General features: G+C 38.4%; 1 protein-coding gene across 1 annotated transcript; it reads left to right on the top strand.

Annotated features, from left to right (window-relative positions):
* The first annotated feature begins 9,257 nt into the window (after nucleotides 1-9,257).
* On the top strand, nucleotides 9,258-9,820 carry LOC140782474 (uncharacterized). The gene is made up of 2 exons (XM_073129060.1): nucleotides 9,258-9,409; nucleotides 9,497-9,820. Exons 1-2 carry the CDS (start codon nucleotides 9,364-9,366, stop codon nucleotides 9,682-9,684), a joined length of 234 nt encoding a protein of 77 aa, XP_072985161.1. The 5' UTR covers nucleotides 9,258-9,363; the 3' UTR covers nucleotides 9,685-9,820.
* The last annotated feature ends 8,800 nt before the right edge of the window (nucleotides 9,821-18,620 follow it).

Here is an 18,620-nt window from a genome sequence, read left to right on the forward strand (position 1 = left end):
CGGTGTGAGACAGTGAAACTGTGAGAGAGGAGTGAGAGAAAGAGAGAAGGAGAGAGTAAGAGAGAGTGAGATTGTGTGTGTGAGAGAGAGAGAGTGGCTCATACCTCTGCAGCGAGAGCAGGCGCAGCGAGAGCGGACGCAGCGAGAGCGGGCGCTGTGAGAGAGAGGGCGCAGCGAGAGCGGACGCAATGAGAGAGAGGGCGCAGCGAGAGAGAGAGGGCGCAGCGAGCAGCGAGAGAGAGAAGAAATATTAATGGTTAATGGTATTGGTTAAGTTTTTTTAGTGGATATTGGATAATCCGATCTACTATAGAAAAACCCGATAAGGCGAGTTTGGCGGGCCGAAGCGCCAACCCGCCTTATCGGGCCGCGCGGCCTGCTAGCGCCTTTTGGCGCTCAGGCGGCCCGCCAATGCGGCAAACCGCCTTCTACGAGCGCCAGGCGGAGTGGCGGGGCAGCCGCCATGGCGGCCGCCTTTTCCACTTTTCAATACATATTATATAAAAAGTTATTGCATCGACAATTTTAAGATTTATGACTGTTGAGCAATGCAATTTATCTAATTGTCTTTCCATGTTCAAGATCAAAAGGTTCTCCATGATATGTAGTTTTTGTAGAAGAAGAAAATACACATCAAAGCATACTACACTGTTGGCATCTGCTTGATGCGATCTAGTGCTTGGGGGAATCTGACCTGAGCTAGGTTGAGATCAAAAGGGAGATCGGGCTCAGATTTGGTTTTGGGTACATGCAGGGTTAATGATTGATATGAGCACGTCTTGGCTTGTGGGGTGTGAGTAATAGAGTAGTGGTTGAGTGGTGGTGAAAGGACCTGGTATGGCTTGTGGGGTGTGAGTTCATAGATGAGTAGTGATAAGATTTCAAGTTTCAGATGGGCTTTATCTATTGGAATTGGCTTAAGGAAGGTTCAAGTTAAATTTATTTATGAGGACCTGCCTAAGTTTTATTTTGAATGCGGTAGAATTGGCCATAGGGTGGCGAATTGCTTGGACCCCTTGGAAGGAAAGCTCTAGTGCTAACGATGACACCAGAGGCGGTGATGGCGAAGGTCTCAGTTTCTGATGGGATAGGGTAAATGTAAGAGTATCCTAGTTTGTAGTAGTCCTCATATGTAGGTGGTGAATCTGTAGGTGGCAAAAGAAGATGACAAAAGAAGATGACAACCTTGCCTATGAGCCTTGATTGCGCATCATGCGGGATTTACGTGGAGGAGGTAAGGGGAGAGCGTGGGGATTGGGCATGGGGGTGGTTTGCAGCGGGTAGCTATAGTGCCGGCAACCACAACCACTTCAGTCAGATCCTTGCTAGGGAGACAACTCGATGGATCCTTGCTTGAAGTTGGTGTCATGTGGTGGCCCCGTGACTCAGGATGCCTCATATGCCTCGGATGTTGGGCCCAATAACCCTGGTGTGACCCTTTTTGAGGCCATTGGCTCTGATGAAACAAAATGACTAGGATAAATGGCGGGACCTCATCATCTCAATCTAGCCCGTGTGTTCTAGATGATTAATAATTGTACCAATACTCTAAATTAGGATTGATGAAAGGCTTAAGGAAGGAAAATTCTATTATTACTAGGGAAGCTATCGGGTTGAGGTGAATTCTCACTGCTTAGTCTTTGTCCTCCATTAGCACCACATCCTTAAAGGCCTCCTTCAAGGTTTGAGGCCTTAAATCCCTCACATCGGCTTGCATATCTCTCTATGGCTTAGAAATAAACATGCTCTGTAGTTGTTGATCGGTCCGCACAAGATGAGAGTGGCTACTTATTCTTTCAAACTTCTCTTAATACACATTAACAATAGTCTTTTGCTTGGTTTTCGAGAAGAGTGCGTCGAAGTGATACGATTCGGACTTCACCGATGTCGTCTCGAGCATGGATTCACTTTAGGGGTGTTTTTGTTTCTTGTTTTAATGTTTAATTCATAATAAAATAAGTGTTCTATAAGTCGCGTTCGAACACGGGTGAGTGCGTTCAAACGCGGTTGTGACCGCGGTTGTGAACGCCTGCATCACGTCCAGAGAGTGTGAATTGTGCATTCAAATGCCACGTTTGAATGCACTGTGAACGCCTGTATTGCGTTCGCAAATCCAGAGAAGTGAGAAACAAGTGCGTTCGATCGCGCGTTCAAACGCCTGCATCGCGTTCGCATATCTAGAGAAGAGCGAACTAGGTGCGTTCGAACGCGAGCGGGCGCATTCGCGCGGTCGGCGATAATGTACTATTTAAAGTTAATTTTGAATTGTTTGGTTAGCCTCTAAAGGATGTGGATGGCAACCATAGAGTCATTATTGAAGAATTGAGTTTTGCCTTGCCTCCTTCGTCTTCTTCACTCTCATTCTCTCAATTCCCGGCAATGCCGCTTCTAACCTCCCTCGACCGGCCAATCACCCTAGTCCCTTGGGGCTGACCCTCTCCTCCCCCTTCTTTCAATCTACCCAACACTTGCCCTAACCCTTCCATCAACCATAACCCTTCCACCACCACTTTTCACCGGTGCCACCCCATTAATGCTGGTCCACCTCCAATTCACGAATCTCGATCAAACCCCCTGACGTTCGTCCACTAATCGGACGATATCTCGAGATCCCCACATCCGATCCGACTGAAACTTGATTTGTTGGAAAGCTCTTTTCTGGGGCTACAACATATTTCATGTCGATCCGATGACGATATCTTTCGAGATCTATTTACAAAGTTTCGTGCTAGAATTAGTCCATATCTGAGAATTGGAAGAGATCAAACCTTAGCCAAAATGGGAGATCGTATCACGAAGTGCCTTATCTTTGAGGTGGAAGCTCGTGAGCATCACCCAATGTTCTTTCGTCGTGCTTTGGTACACGAAAAATTATTTCGCACGGTATAGCTAATTGATCGGATCACCTCTCTTGAACTCCAAAAGTTGAGGTGCATGGTCTGCCCTTAAATATCGTGGTCTCAATCTAGGTTGTATTCGAACCCTGGTTTGACCGTGGTGAATGCACCATGACCATTGGCTGATCTAATTCAGATTGAACCATCGAGGTTTTGGCTCAACTTGATTAGAACACGGGTTGGGACCCCCTAGCGGCTTGCTGTTAGGGTTTTCCTAACGGTCGGGCTCACCTGTGAGGTGTCAAGTAGAACCACTACGACGACCTCTGGCCAAAGGGGGTATAGAAGTAGGGGTTCTTGTTAGTGAAGGGGTTGGATCGGTGGTGGGGTGACTGTCGGTATAGTCTTATTAGGGGGGGGGGAGTGTTCAATGTAGCTCCTTTTGAAATTTGCATATGTTATTGCTTTTTAAGTGAGTTTTCCAATGAATTTAAGATCGTAATGTTTAGTCGATATTGACCCCATAGTGCCCAAAGGTCAGAGAGAATAGACCTATGGGATGAAGGTCTTGAGCTAGGTTGTGGAAATTTGGTAGGTGGAGGTGCAGATTCCTAAGTATGAGGTGGAGGTGAAGGGGCGGCGGTCATAAGGTGGCGTCGATAGGGATGGTGGTGGTGGAATGTTAGGGAAGGTGGAGGTGGTCTATGGTGTTAGTAGAGAGAAGAGAAGAACGAGGAGGAGTAGGCCAACCTAAGGGACTAGGGTGGATGGCCAGTTGATAGGGTGTTAGTAGTCACAAAGCTGACGATGGCTATGACCGTGGGTATAGAGAATGAGAGAGGAGAAGGAGAGAGAGAGAGCTAGGGCAAAAGTAGTTAATTCATTCGATAGCTTCATTACAGTACACACCACAATGTTAAATAGGTGGCTATCCTTGAGCTGATATGGCTAGCCCGTTCGGATTGGACTCATAAGCACTTAAAAGAAAATACTACTAATGCAAGGACTAAAATGCAATAAGCAAATAAGTAGCAAATAAAATAAAATAAGGGATCCAATCCTTATGTCCTTAGCTTGAGGCAGCTTGGTTTGATTAGAGCCGCATCAATGCATAATACGATAAGTTCATAGCTTTAGCATTCATTTGAATATTCTTTACATCAATTTCATCCTATTTATTATTGAACTTGATAATAACCTTTCCATCTACAACTGTAGTTGGTATTCGTGGACCATTAATAATATCCTTCCAAACTAATAATCTATGGCTTCGATATATATATATTCTCATTCTTGTATTTTAATAATTATAATTAGATCTGCTAAACATGGGTGGTCTATTATTTGATTGACGTTTGGTATGAGAGATTGCTACTATAATTGCCACGATCTACTCTAAGACGATTAAACCTAAAAATAGAGGTCTTGCTCTGATACCAATTGTTGGCCTAATTAGGCAACCCAAGAAGGGGTGAATTGTATTTACAAATTAAATAAGATAAAAAAGTAAGTATGCTTATACATAAATTATAATGATAATGAAAAATTCAAAACTTCAAGCAAATTACGAAAACGCAAACAAATAACTTTATGCTTATTTGAATGGTTATGCTATGAAAATATAAATGAGATAAATAAAGAAAAGAGAGGGAATACAACATTAAGATTTATAGTGATTCAGCCAATGTCTACGTCCACTTCTCAATGTTCCGTCCTTGAGAATTTATTATGCACTAAAAGACATACACCACTAGCTCATCAAGGTGCTTACAATATGCAAGAGATATATCCCTTAAAATTTCTTCTCTCAAAACAACATTTGCTTTGAGTTAAGAAGTCCACCAACTTCTTCTAAGAGATCTACTTAATTTCTCACTTACAAACCACAAAAGCTTTTCCACATTCTTCACAAGTCAAATCAAATTCACAAACACACCTAAGATGTATAATTACTCCCAAGGACTTTGATTTACAAATAAATCTCACTAATAAAATGAAAGAAGAAGAGAAATAAAACTTGTCATGTGGAAACTTCTCTTCTTATCCAATATGGGTTGAACTAAATTGTTATCTTTTGTATTTTTTGATTTGCCTTTGAAACTCTCACTTCAATATGAGGTATAAACCTTCTTTTATAGGCATGGGAATGTGCTTTCCCGTTTGTTTGAAATAGTTTGAAGTAATGAAGACTATTTTGCAAAGCATTTAATATTTATAGATTCTAGTCATATTTTTTTCTCTATTTTACAGCACTTTGTTGACAACTGAAATAGTCGGATTAAACTTTGTGGCCAAAAAGAAGTTGCAGATCTTTGCGTTATCTTTTTAACCTAACAAGAATTATATCAAAAAGATCTTTAGCAAAAAATATTGGTAAAAGAGCAAACTTGTGTCAATTTGTAGGCCCTATTTCACATAGGAAATAATCTGAATTTCAAATATATTTATATATAACATTATAGAAAATTAAGTGTAATTTTCACATGAAATATCGTATTTATCAGATCACAATAAATAAAGTTATAAATAAAAATCAGACAGATGTTAAGAATCTATTTGCCAGAATTACTATTTTGTAATCTCTAAATTGTGACATAAGTTTGAAAACTAAAACTTGATAATTGAAAATTATATACTGTAACAAAGATATAAATAAATGAATCCATTTTTTTAAATAAAAAGGAATCACATTGACATCGTGTAATAATTAAAAGTTATGTTGGAATATTAACACATGATCAGATTTAACTTAGCTTTTACATTAAAAAGAAAAACTTTCTCAATTGAAAATTACTATTTTAACTTGTTTAGTATAATCAAAATAATATAACTAACTCATTTGATTGTTATCATCAAAATTAAATAGGAAACCACTTAAACTATAGGGCTAACATTCATGAAATTTTCGTTTCTAACCCTCAAATACAGGTACTTGATAACAAATTGAGATATTGTGAATAAATAATTTAGACCAAAAATGAGGTGAGCTAGAAGTGAGATAGTATAAGAGATAGTTTATGTGAAAATCGAGTTGTACTAATGTTGTCTATATTGGATTGTGATTTGTATAACAAGAGATTATATACATGTTAGATTATAGTTCTACTCATGTATTACTCGTAAACTTGATGGTTTATTATGGCCTATGTACGTCCTACTAGATTATGTAGCGGTCTAGTATTTGAATTTTCATATTTTTAAAAGATTTATTTGGATTTTAGTAAGATTTACCTATGTGATGAATTATTTTGAGTAGAAGTTTTTTTTTCTATTTGATCATTATGTAGCGTTCTAGTATTTGGATTTTCATATTTTTAAAAAAAATTATTTGGATTTTAGTAAGATTTACCTATGTGATGAATTATTTTGAGTAAAAGTTTTTTTCTATTTGATCATTATGCAGCGGTCTAGTATTTGGATTTTCATATTTTTAAAAGATTTATTTGGATTTTAGTAAGATTTACCTATGTGATGAATTATTTTGAGTAAAAGTTTTTTTTTCCATTTGATCATTATGTCCGTCCTATCACATGCATCAAAGCATGCGGTATGAGCGCGTGGGCATGCACGTGGCTGACGAGCGAGTGTTACAAGTGGCCTGGGCTTTTAGGATTGGCTAACCTAGTGTCCTTATGAAGCTCGATTTTTTGAAGGCCTTTGACTACATTAGATGAGATATCATTATTGACATCCTTAGGGCCAGATGTTTCCCTACTAGATGGATCAAGTAGATTTGCCTGTACCTAGAATCTTCACAAGTTGCCGCTGTGGTCAATGGGTTTCCCTCTAACTTCTTCAACTTGAATCATAGTCTTAGGCAGGGTGGTCCCCTCTCACCCTCCTTGTTTATCATTGTCCCCCTTTCTAGGACACAGTTACCTTGGTCTTGCATTTTACTAATGACGCTCTCCTCTTTTTTGAGGCAGCCTCCCTGTTTATCTCCAGCCAAAAGACTATTATGCGTCTTTTCCAAATCATCTTCGGGCTTTTATTAACCTTTCCAATTCTCGCCTTCTCTCTCTGTCTCATCATGAAGATGCAAAAAGATGGATCAATCTCTTTGGTTGCGAGGTTGCCATGTTTCCAATCAAATACCTAGGCCTCTCTCTAACACCTGACCTCCTCAAATCCTAGGACTAACAATCAATTGTGGACGGAGATGAAAGGAAACTTGCAGTGTGGAAGGCACAAACCCTTTCCATCAATGGCAGTGCTACCCTTGTTAAGTCAGTCATTTTGGCCCCTCCTTCCTATTTTCTCTCTATCTTTTAGGCCTTGAACTCCATTTTTAATTGGATTGATTCGATCCATAGGTCTTTTCTTAGAAAGAGACAGAGGAGATCAATCACTTCCACAACAAAGTCAATTAGGCCATCATTTATTGCCAAAGTACTTAAGCAATTTGGACATTCAAGACCTCCGAAGATTTAACTTTAGCTTGCTCGCCAAATAGTGGTGGAAGCTTCTTGGGTCGAGTTCTTCCTCAGTGTGGGCTAGGGCAATCCAACATATCTACCACATGTAGCTAGTTCCTCTCAAGGATGTGCTGGCCTAATGCTCTACTCTTTGGAAGGGGGTCCTTATGGTTGCACTTATCTTCTTTATTAGTGCCTCCTTTCATCCGGGCAACAAATATTGGATTTTGTTATCATCCGATCACTGGATGTGTGAGTCCTCCCTTCTTTCTAGATTTCCTCATGCTTTCTGAGCCCTCTTGCGAGATGCTCACAATATGAAATGGCCTTTTGATTAAATTTGAGATTATCTATCACATTGTGAAGGTGATAATTTTTTTAAAATGGCTATCTACACCATTGAGGCAATTTGCCAAATCATATGAGATACAATACTAAAAGAAACAAAGGGTAAGCTTTTTCCAAAAGAAATGTTTTACGCTAGTTTGAAACTGAGTATAGACTTGCTCCATTGTTGATATGCTCCATTCTATAACATCTAAGAAACACGAGAATTTGATCCTTGGTGACAGGGGAAACTAACCATTAAGGGAAGGGGCTCTCAAAGTGGAAGGTGAGGTCGAGGTTGAGAGGTAGAGGCAGATCTCAGTGATTACAGAGAAGCGGAGCTTAGTAACGAATGTAGAGAGATGATCAAACGGAACTTGGCAGAGAAGTGGAGGCAAAACATAGCAAAGAGGTGGTGGCTTGGTAACGGAGGAGATGAAGAGGATGTTCAAGCTTCGGTTCTCATTCATGGCGACTAGGGCTAGAGATGAAAGATGACAATGAGTAGCAAGGTAGGGTATATAAAAAATGAGTATATTATTTATAATTTGTGTTGATAAACAGATATCCGATATTTGTATTCGAAAAATTCTACCCGGCTCATATGTAATTGGATATTTTTTAAAAACCGAACCCATATCCAAGCTGTATGACTTGAAGAAAGTCAGGTCAGATCAAAATTAATCCAACATATTTTCATCCCTTTCTCCTCTTTGTTCCTTATTTCCGATTAACCCTCAATGGTTAATAAAGTAGATTATGAGTTGAAGCTTCCAATCTGGCATATTAAATCCAATGCAACTTTAAAACATATTAGTATATATCCTTATTTATCGATCCCATATTGAGAATGTATCAAAGCCATAATGAATAACTAAAATTATTACGTTTCATTCAAATACTCTTTTTACTGTATCCCGAGTTTCATAGAACAAACTACAACTTATCATTAAGCCGATCAAACATCTATTAGTATGAAAGTTGTAATATGAACTGATAGATAGGTCTTAGGTAATGTATCTACATTGAAAAAGGACAAAAATTCTGCGTTTGTATTAGTGTGAAAACAAAAGAGGAAAGCAATAAGAGGAAAATAGAGATAGAAAACCAGTAATGTAAAATCTATATATTGGCCCGTTTAGGCAATCCAAAAAAGGAAAGGAATTGAGTTTACAAACTAAAATTAAAAATCAAGTATGTAAGAGTTACTATTCAACTAATTTACTTATTATGTTTGATCCAATTATTTACTTATTTAATTAATTTGAGTTCATGCATGATTAAGTCCACACGGTCGCTAAAGATGTTTAGGTATGACTTCATTTTATGCAAATACAATTGGACATTAGTGTTAACTAAACTTCTTGTATTTTGAAGATGGACCATCCATAACCCGGTGCACAATAATTAGTTTATTTGAATTGGTGAGGTCGATATTAAGGAACGTAGAGAGTTGAAAATCAAAGATCCTCCTGTATTATCAGACGTCATCGGTGCTGCAGTGTTCAACCACCGTTTCAGGTCCACTAAAGCTGCTTTCTATTTGAAAAGATTGCCACTGAATAATTGATTCAAGAATTTTTTCGTAGCATATTGCGTGGTCAAAAGCCAATGTCCAATCTGGTTTCCTTTGAATCTTCGATTTGGTGCATGAATTAAATTTTCAAACTTAAGTATCCTACTTTCCACACCTATATGTGTAAATTACAGCTAGAGACTCTCAGAGAGATGCAGATATATAAATCCAAAGGAAACCATTATCTCTTATGTAAGCTCAGGTAGAAATGGCCTGCATCAGGCTTTCCGCGACTTGTATTCTCCTACTATCTGGTACTACTCTTATCTTCGAAATTCTTATTAATTACATGCATGGTCAATAACCAGTTCTTTCTTTTGTGGTTGTTTTGATACCAAAAGGAATCCTCTTGCTTGGTGGATTGCAAAGCAGCATGGAAGCCATCGCTTGCCCTCAGTATTGTCTCCAAGTCGACTACGTAACCTGCGCATCTACTGGCGGTCAGAAGCTGCCATCTAGGTGCAACTGCTGCAATCTTAAGAACTGCGTCCTTTACCTCTCGGATGGAACTCAAGTAACTTGCAACTGACATCTGCTGTGTGGGAAAAAATAAGCAACTCGTATTGCTTGATGATAAATAAATATCTGCTAATACCTATTAAGGACACAAAATGTCGTTTTGCCCTTGCTTAATTATGTATCAGTTATCTTTTCAGCTTTGCTTAGTTCTTCTTTTAATTATCAGTTTTAGTTCTTATTAATGGAGTATCTACAACAACTAATGGATGGTTGTGAATGATGCGAAACATTATTTGGTGAAGAAGAAGAAGAAGATGATGATGCTAGAGCCCACCCTAGGCATTAACTAATGTCAAGAAGCTCCAAAGTCAACTCTTACAAGCTTAACTATATTTTGAAACTAAAACCACAAAAAAAGAATCTGGTTATACCAGCAGTTGACGAATGCCACTTAAAAGCTAATATATGCCATTGTAGATCTACACCGGCACTTAGCCGAACACTGTCCAAAGCCATGCCCGTAATGGTATCGGTGACATTTCTTACGAATGCCAGTGACATGGAGAAACAGCAGCATTTTATAGCTCTACAGCGACATTTATATCATATCCATGGAAATCCACCAGCACTTGAGAAAATGCTGCTGATAATAATACTTTCGCATATTTGCAAATCTCGGTGTTTTATATAGTGGCAGTTTAACAAATGCTGGAAGGACATTCTGCTGCTTCAAAGCTTATTTTGGCATTTACTTTTATTTTATTTTTGTGACACTATAATTGTACTTATATTAGCGCTCTATATACTGCACGCATGACTAACATTTGCCACATTATATACATCAATTTCATATTTATGTTACAACAAGAAAAACAAATATAGGTAACAAAGATGAATAAAATCAGTAGTGTTATATTTCATATTCTTTTCTAAATAGAAGATACAATCATCCGTAATATATCTTATGCAAATATCCTCATTTTTATAATCATGAATATCTTTGAGACCCAAAATGACTTTTACACCCGATACATCCAAAGATTTATCTAAACGAGATTTTTTTCACCTTCAATTCTCTGTTTAACATGAAAAATCACACAGAAGAACTGCCAGGTTAAATGAATGAAATTGTATTTAAACCTATACCGAGTGAAACTAATTACCAAGTATATAACAAGTAAAAGATTGTAAACATGGAAAGATATTTAGATAATTATTTTAAAAACTTTTGCCTTAATGCATGAACTCCTGCCTTAGAATATAACTAAGCTACGTTTAAGTCCCGCCTAGCGACCGCAATAGCATCTTGTATCATTTTGACTCTGAAAGTTAATATTATTATACATATTGATGAATTAGTGGATCCTAATATATTATTATAGTTCATAATAAGAATGCGTTAGTATATTATTTAGATTGTATTATTAGTTTTAACTCTTCAACTAAAGTATTGTAGGTGTTTTAAAATTATGCATCCTCATCCTCATCATCCTTTCTTTCTTCTTTTCTACATGAAAAGGATATCTCAGAAAAATCATGAGTAGATAACAAGGAAGTAACGATGATAATATGATAATCCTTTTTTATAATAGGAATCATCTAAATCATTGATTAAGAAAATTTGTTGTCTAATAAAACCATAATCAATAAAAGCACGTGATGAAGGAGAAACAAAGGGTAACCTAAAGAAAAGCCATATATCAAAAGATCACTCTAATACAAGAGAAACCCGCTCTAATACCAACTGAAAATCTGAGGAGATAGAAAATTTGAATTGGGTTAGGAAAACTGAATCCTACTATATATATATATATAAAAACTAATTTAGAATCAGATTTTGAAAATTCAATCCAAGTAGGAAAAGAAAATCTGAATACTATTCTAATTACGACACAATTTTTTAACATGGAAAAAACTCTCCCATCAATGAAAAGAAAAAAATTGAATCTAGTTAACTTCTCGGATCAATCTATTTCACACTTAGACATAGATACAAGACTTACTTGTAACCCCTCTCACCGTGCTATGGAAGATATCTTGAATTGAAGTACTTCTCTAACTCGAGTGTTTCACATTGATGAACTACTCGATAAAATAGATTGCTTCTCGTTAATTGTCCACAACTCAACATGGACCAAAATCTTGAATTCCACATATCATTGTGGATGTTGATGTAGATAATTCGATTATGTTACTCTGGTGCTCGATGGTTAAACTTTGATGTAGCCTAGCACACGGAAATATGTAGTAGTTCTAGAAAGTATGTGTCATGAAGGAACCGAAAACTTGTAGATGATGAAATTGAAACTCGAGTTCTCCTTGTATGGATCCTCTTTCTAACATCAAGTTCATCTCTTCCTTGTAGATGATAGTTGACTTGCACTCAACTAAAATTGTTCCCTATGCAATGATAACAATTTGAAGCTCCTTTGGGCGAGGGATCTTGGATTGATTAATGCTTTTCTCTACCGCTAGATCATTTTAAACAAGTGTGGAGGAATTTTTGCAATTCTTATTAGGAGAATCTCAAAAGAAAATATCAAGTTTGATATAGATTTATGACTTCTTATTTCTAATCTCCTATTAGGGTGTGCAATTCATTTACTGGGTATACACCAAGCTCTGAATACATACATACTCAAATGTAAACTTGACGCCAGGGTGCGCACTACACTGTTTTGGGTACACAATTAAAACAACTTAAATTCATTTTTGTTCTTTGAGCTTCACATGAGAAATCTTCTACTAATCATGTCTTTGATTTAATATTAAATCTAGATCGCACACTATATTTTAGAGTGTTTTGTGCCTACAAATTTGTCTCAACTTCTAGTTTGCAGTATGCCACTACAGATCAGTTGTCAAACTCTTCTATGGTTGGTGATGGTAGTTGATGTAGACTTGGTTCAGCTACACTAGTGTTTTAGGATTATCATTTTGTCAAGCACAACACTCATATGCTATTTGAGGGATATCAAAACTAATATATGATTTATGTAAAATTTCTTTGAGTTGGATACTCTGCCCTCTAGCATTAAGTCTCTTAAATAATAGTGAGAAACATTTATGATTTTTTGTAGGACAAACCACCACAGGTTTCTCCAAATCCTTTTCTGATTCAGCTTTTTCATTTTGCTATCCTGCGTACACCGTCTAGATGTCATTAAGTTTCCTTACATGATTGTCCAGATGCCTTAAGTCTTGTTTGGATGAGATTCTAAAATAGCTACTAAAATCTAATTTTTTGCTTCAATTTACTTGATTTCTTTAGACACTCTGATCTTCCATAAGCTATATGAATTTACCATACATAACGGACTTCTCTCCACTCATATATAAGGAAAGAGTACTTTCAGAAAAAAGTGAAAATAACTTTCCACCAGGAAACTAAAATGGACCTAACCTCTAAACTTAAATACAGATTAAAATTTTATTGCACATTATCCAATAGAAATAATTAAAAGTAATAAATCATTTTTTTAATAAAATGGGTGACTTGCATAAAAAAATACATGGTTTCCATTTTTGCTATTTGAGCCAGTTTTGATTTTCCTTTGCAAGTTAGGCCTTATCTCTTTTTTCTTCCATATTTGCCCTCTTACCACTTGATGCCTCATTAAATTCTAATAGGACACTATAAAAGTAGAGAAATTTTTTGCCGTACTATTCTTGGAATATTCCCAACCCTTCACATGCCTCCCACACGAAGTTGCCCTAAACTTCGCGTGAGGTTCAAGTGGAGACTAGGAAGCCTATATACACATCAGCACTAGATATTACCAAAATAATATAAATAATGGTAAGACTCGTAGACCACAATAAGTCCATTAGTAGTAGAAAAGCATGTGAAGTGGCCGAATACAAGAGTACATGTTGATATTAGCTACAATAAGGGGATACTATATCGCAAAATAAAAACTACAACATAGAAAATAAAAGAGGCATAATTCCCTACTAGTAAATTGATACAAAAATTTTGCTGTGACTATAGTTAATGTGTATCATATGTTAAATATGGATGAGTGATACAACCCGCATTAACGTGATTGAATCTACTTGGATAGGTTGCACCCTTGTTGCTACTGATGGCTACTTTGCTGCAGAATTATCTAATTTGTAGATAATGAAAAGAGAATATAGATTGAAGTAGAGGAAGAGAAAGAGAAAAGGGAGATTAGCGGCTACTTGGAACCGTTTCGAAGAAATAGGTGGAGTGGTCGGCAAGGAGGGAGGAGGGATGTCTGATGGTCGATGGCTAAGAGCAAGGGAAGAGATAAGGGGCCATAAGAACAAGCCAAAATAATCCTCGATGATCAAATTAGGATTGCACTCTATATATATATAGAGGCTGACCCCAAACTAACTTGGATTCGTACTTGATCAACTAAAGTAACTTGGCTAGCCCAATTTGAACTTGGGTTCACGATACATGTCATGACTCAACTAATTGACTTGATTAGACCTAATTAATGAATTAATAAGTTGAGTCCATATTAGCAAATACTTGAGTTCATGACTCAACCACAATAGCAGGTACTACAAAAAGTAAATGGCTAGGCTTGACCCAGCAAACCCAATGTGTCCTATTGGATCCAATCCTATCAAGTACGTATTACTCCACCACGCTTCTATTCATCTTAGTCTTAAGGTGTCAAATCTGGATAGTGGTCCATGAAGTCGGATTTGGGCATCCAAGTTGCCTAATTAACGGTGCGCCCATACCACTCCACCAATAGCTCCGTCACCAACCTGCCTTGAACTCGAGTGCACCTCCTTGATAGAATCCGGGCTCAGCTCTTGGCTCGGGTGGATCAACCCCTATTAGCTTGGGTGGAACCGCTCCAATTAGCTTGGTAGTAGGAATCTGAGCCTTAGGGCTCAAGATATGAAAATACCAGGGGGAATTTGAGCCTCCTCGAGTAGGTCCAGTCGATGTGCTATGGGTCCAACTTGCTTGATCACCTGGTATGGTCCAAAAAATTTTGGGGTCAATTTCTTATTGAGGATGAGTCTAATTGAGCTTTGACGATAAAATTGAAGCTTAACATAGACCCAATCCTAAATAGCAAAGGACCTCTCTGGTGCTTTTGATCACAGGCCTTCTTCATTCAATTTTGGGCAATAACTAGGTGCAACTTGAGTCTTCTTAGCACTTCATCTCGATTGAGCAAGATGTCATCTTCCTTTGTTTGATTGGCTCGGGCTAATGGAAGATACGTCTGCAATGTAGGCAGCGGTCGACCATAGACAACCTCAAACGGGGTTATGCTAATGGTTGAGTGGTGCATTGTATTGTAAGACCATTTAACCCATGGCAAATAGGATAGCCATTAACAAGGTCACTTTCCCATGAAGCACCACAAGTATTGCTATAAGCAATAGTTTAGCATCTTGGATTGGCAGTCCGTTTGCGGGTAATAAGTTGAACTCATGCAGAAATGTGTCCCTTGGTGAGTAAAGAATCTTGCCAAAATTGACTAACAAAGAAAAGATCATGGTAAAAAATAATCAATTTTAGCATGTCATGCAATTTGGCCACATCACGCACATAGGTCTCCGCAACCTTCTTCGCTGTGTACAGATGTGCTAATACTTGCTGAGGCGGTCTACCACCACCATGATCATTGTATGATCCCTGATCATTGTTAGACTATTGATGAAGTCCATGGTGACATCCTCCCAAACTTGCTCGGGGATCGGTAGCGGTTGTAGCACATTTGATACGATCTACCCTTTTAGGCCAAGGCTCAAGTGCTTGCTCCAATTCCTATTATACACTAGAATATCGTCAAAGAAGATGAGCACATACCGACGCAAGAGCGGGCGGAAAAAAACATTCATTAGCCCTTGGAAGGTAGCCGGTGCATTGGTGAGCCCAAACGGCATGACTCAAAACTCACAGTGGCCATCGTGAGTTCGAAATGCCATTTTGTGCACATCTTCCGGGTCGATGCGGATTTAATGGTACCCTGCTCTTAAGTCAAGTTTGCTTAAGTAAGCCGACCTTGTAAGTTCATCTAGCAACTCCTCGATCACCAGTATTGGATACTGGTCTTTGATGGTGATCGCATTCAAGGCTCGGTAGTCGATGCAAAATCGTCAACTCTCATCTTTCTTCCGCACCAACAGCACCGGCGATGAGTAGGCACTTCTACTCGGTTGAATAATCCCTTGCTCTAGCATCTCCACCACCAATTTTCTAATCTCTTTCCTCTGGACATGCGGGTACCGATAGGGTCGAACATTTACTGGTTCAGCCCCTGGAATGATCTAGATGCGATGGTCGTGCCGACGGGTCAGCGACAGTCCTCGGGGTTCCTCGAAGAGATCCTTGAATTCCTGCAGCAGCTCTTACATGCCAGCGGCTATTTCCCTTGGTGATGGATGTTCTTGTTCACCAAAAGCCATTTGCAATAGTAGAGCTCGGTCCCCTGCACAAGGAAGTCCCAAAAGTGGTTGCAACGTCAGCCCTTGCCGCGGTTGGTTTCCGTCCAGCAGCACTCTTCGACCATTCCTCCGAGATGTAAGTGTGAGGTTTAAAAAATCAAATATTACGGGCCCCAAGCTTTGAATCCATTGGGTCCCCAAGACAATGTCGGCACCTCGCAAGGCCAACGGATAAAGATCCAATATGAAAGTTTGGCCTTGTACTTTCAATTCCACACCTCCACAAATAAAATTTGCCCATAATGTGGTGCCATCTCCAATTGTCACATCAAACCCTTCCGTGGGTTCCGAATCAAGCCCAATCTTTCTAAGAAGCCTCTTGTCAATGAAGTTGTGGGTGGACCCAGTGTTGATCAACATTCTCAATGTGGTTTTCTTGACTACACCGTTCACTTGCAAAGTCTTTGGCACGGCTGTCCCTGAATATGCGTGGAGGGAGATTTCAGCTATCATGTCCTCCACGGGTTGCTCCTCAGCTACTCCTCCTTGATGTCCAACCACACCCTCATCTTCATCTGCAATCTCATCCTCAGCCTCCTCCAATCAGTCGATTAGCATCACTGATCCCATCGGTTTAGCGCAGCGATTCCCGGGTACAAACTTCTCATCACAACGAAAGCATAGGCCTTTTGTTCTTCATTCTTCCACTTGAGCAGGTGTGAATGCTCGTCCCAAACCTCTAGTGCATACTACACATCTTGGGATGGCTTTAGGGGTGCTCGAGGAGGCACCATTGCAGTAGCGGTTCTTGGTACGCCGGTAACATTTCCTGCCGCTATGGTTGGTTGAGCTTGATTGTGGCTTCCTTGGCTCGTCTAGTTCTATTTTAGATGTAACTTCATGGCATGATGCTTTTCTTCCATGAGCACCGCATCTTCGAAGGCCTCCTTTAAGGTTCTAGGCCTTAAAGCCCTCACGTTGGCTTGTATGTCTTCTCGCGGCCGGAGATGAAGGTTGCTGCAAAGTTGCTGATCTGTCCATGGGGGTTGGCATCGACTACTTATCCCCTCAAATTCTTCTTGGTATGCCCAAACCATGGTCTTTTGCACAGTCTTTGAGAGGAGAGCATCAAAGTCTTTATACCCCGACGCTCCAAATCGCCGCGTGATATCGGCGCAAAAGGCAGCCCAAGTTTCAATAGCCTCATGGGCATTGGCTGCTCAAAACCAATGAAGTGCCTTCATCTTCAAGGTGGAAGCTCGGAAGCGTCACCTTATATTCTTCCGCTGTGAAATTTCATTTTTTCATTTTTTTAGGTCTTTTCTTTTCAGTTACTTGTAGTTATGTTTTGTTTTTCGCTATTTTTTTATGTGTTTTTGCTCCTTAGAATATGTAGTGGTATTTAGCATAGTCAATTTGATTAAAAAGCGGGGATCAAACACAAAGTGATGTTTTGATTAAGTGAAGCATAAATCCTATTTTCTTCATTCTATACACTTATTTAAAAAAAAAACTAATGGGACATGTGTTTTAGTAATGCAATCCTCAGAATGTAGTTTTGTTACTATTATATTTCTGAAATAAATGTGAGGATCAGTATAAAATATCTAGGAGAAATTTTAAGATCACATGTAGGTTGAATGTATAATATGCCATTGATAAATATATCAAGTTGATTGAAATGCAAAAAGGTATAATTGATGTCAGAGCAATAGTCTCTCTACTGAATAACCGGGCCTTCGCATAACCACTCGGGAAGTGTTTGCTTCAAAAGGCAGAGTTACCATCTCTAATTCATGGTTGTTAGTTGTATACTGCCTTTTTGGTTCGAGTTGTGATGCCTGAGGGGTGCCTCGTCACATAGTGACTAAATCTACTAGCAGAATCTTCGCTACAAGGACCATCTAGAAAGCAAGATAACACTAGCATTGCTCAACCATGAAATTCCAAGTGAAGTTAATGAGGAAATTAAGATTGTAATAAAGCATATTATATATATACCTTGGTGTTCTAGTGTGATTCAGATCTGGATTTATCTCCTTGTTTAATTGTAGCATGCTTTTTCTATTATGACTTTGGGAGAACGAATAGTTTCAATAAGGTTAGAATGTATATTAATGCTAAATGAGAAGATAATTGGATATCTTGCCTATATTTTTGAGATTGATTGGCTCTAGCTATGCCCGCTTTTTGAAAATTTACTAGTATTTACCTGTGTTCTTAGTATGAGGTCTTGAGGTAACTGCAAAGTTTGAGATTTGCTGATCTGAGTGGATGTAATTGTTAGTATTCCTGGGTTGATTTTGCTAAATGTTGTTACATAATCAATAAGGAGCAAAATTTTAGGTGATTTTATTCTTTTCTTTTCAAGTTTTTTTTAATTACTTGAGTCTCGTATTTTCTTTCTTTTATTTTGTTTAATTGACTTAATAAATTTTGTGGGTAAATTCACTACAAACCCTCACAAGACACAACTCGTCTACTAGTAGAAGGTAGAGGTTTAAAGGCTTGTTGCATATGCTAAATGCAATCGTGATGCTTACGAAAGTGAGTTAGAATATTTTTTTTGATTGAAATTTCTTCGAATGTGCTCTATTGTTGCCAATTGAATTGAAACAA

This window comes from Typha latifolia, chromosome 2, assembly GCF_019914945.1.
Source record: "Typha latifolia isolate L0001 chromosome 2, TyphaL0001v2, whole genome shotgun sequence".
Classification (NCBI taxonomy): Eukaryota; Viridiplantae; Streptophyta; class Magnoliopsida; order Poales; family Typhaceae; genus Typha; species Typha latifolia.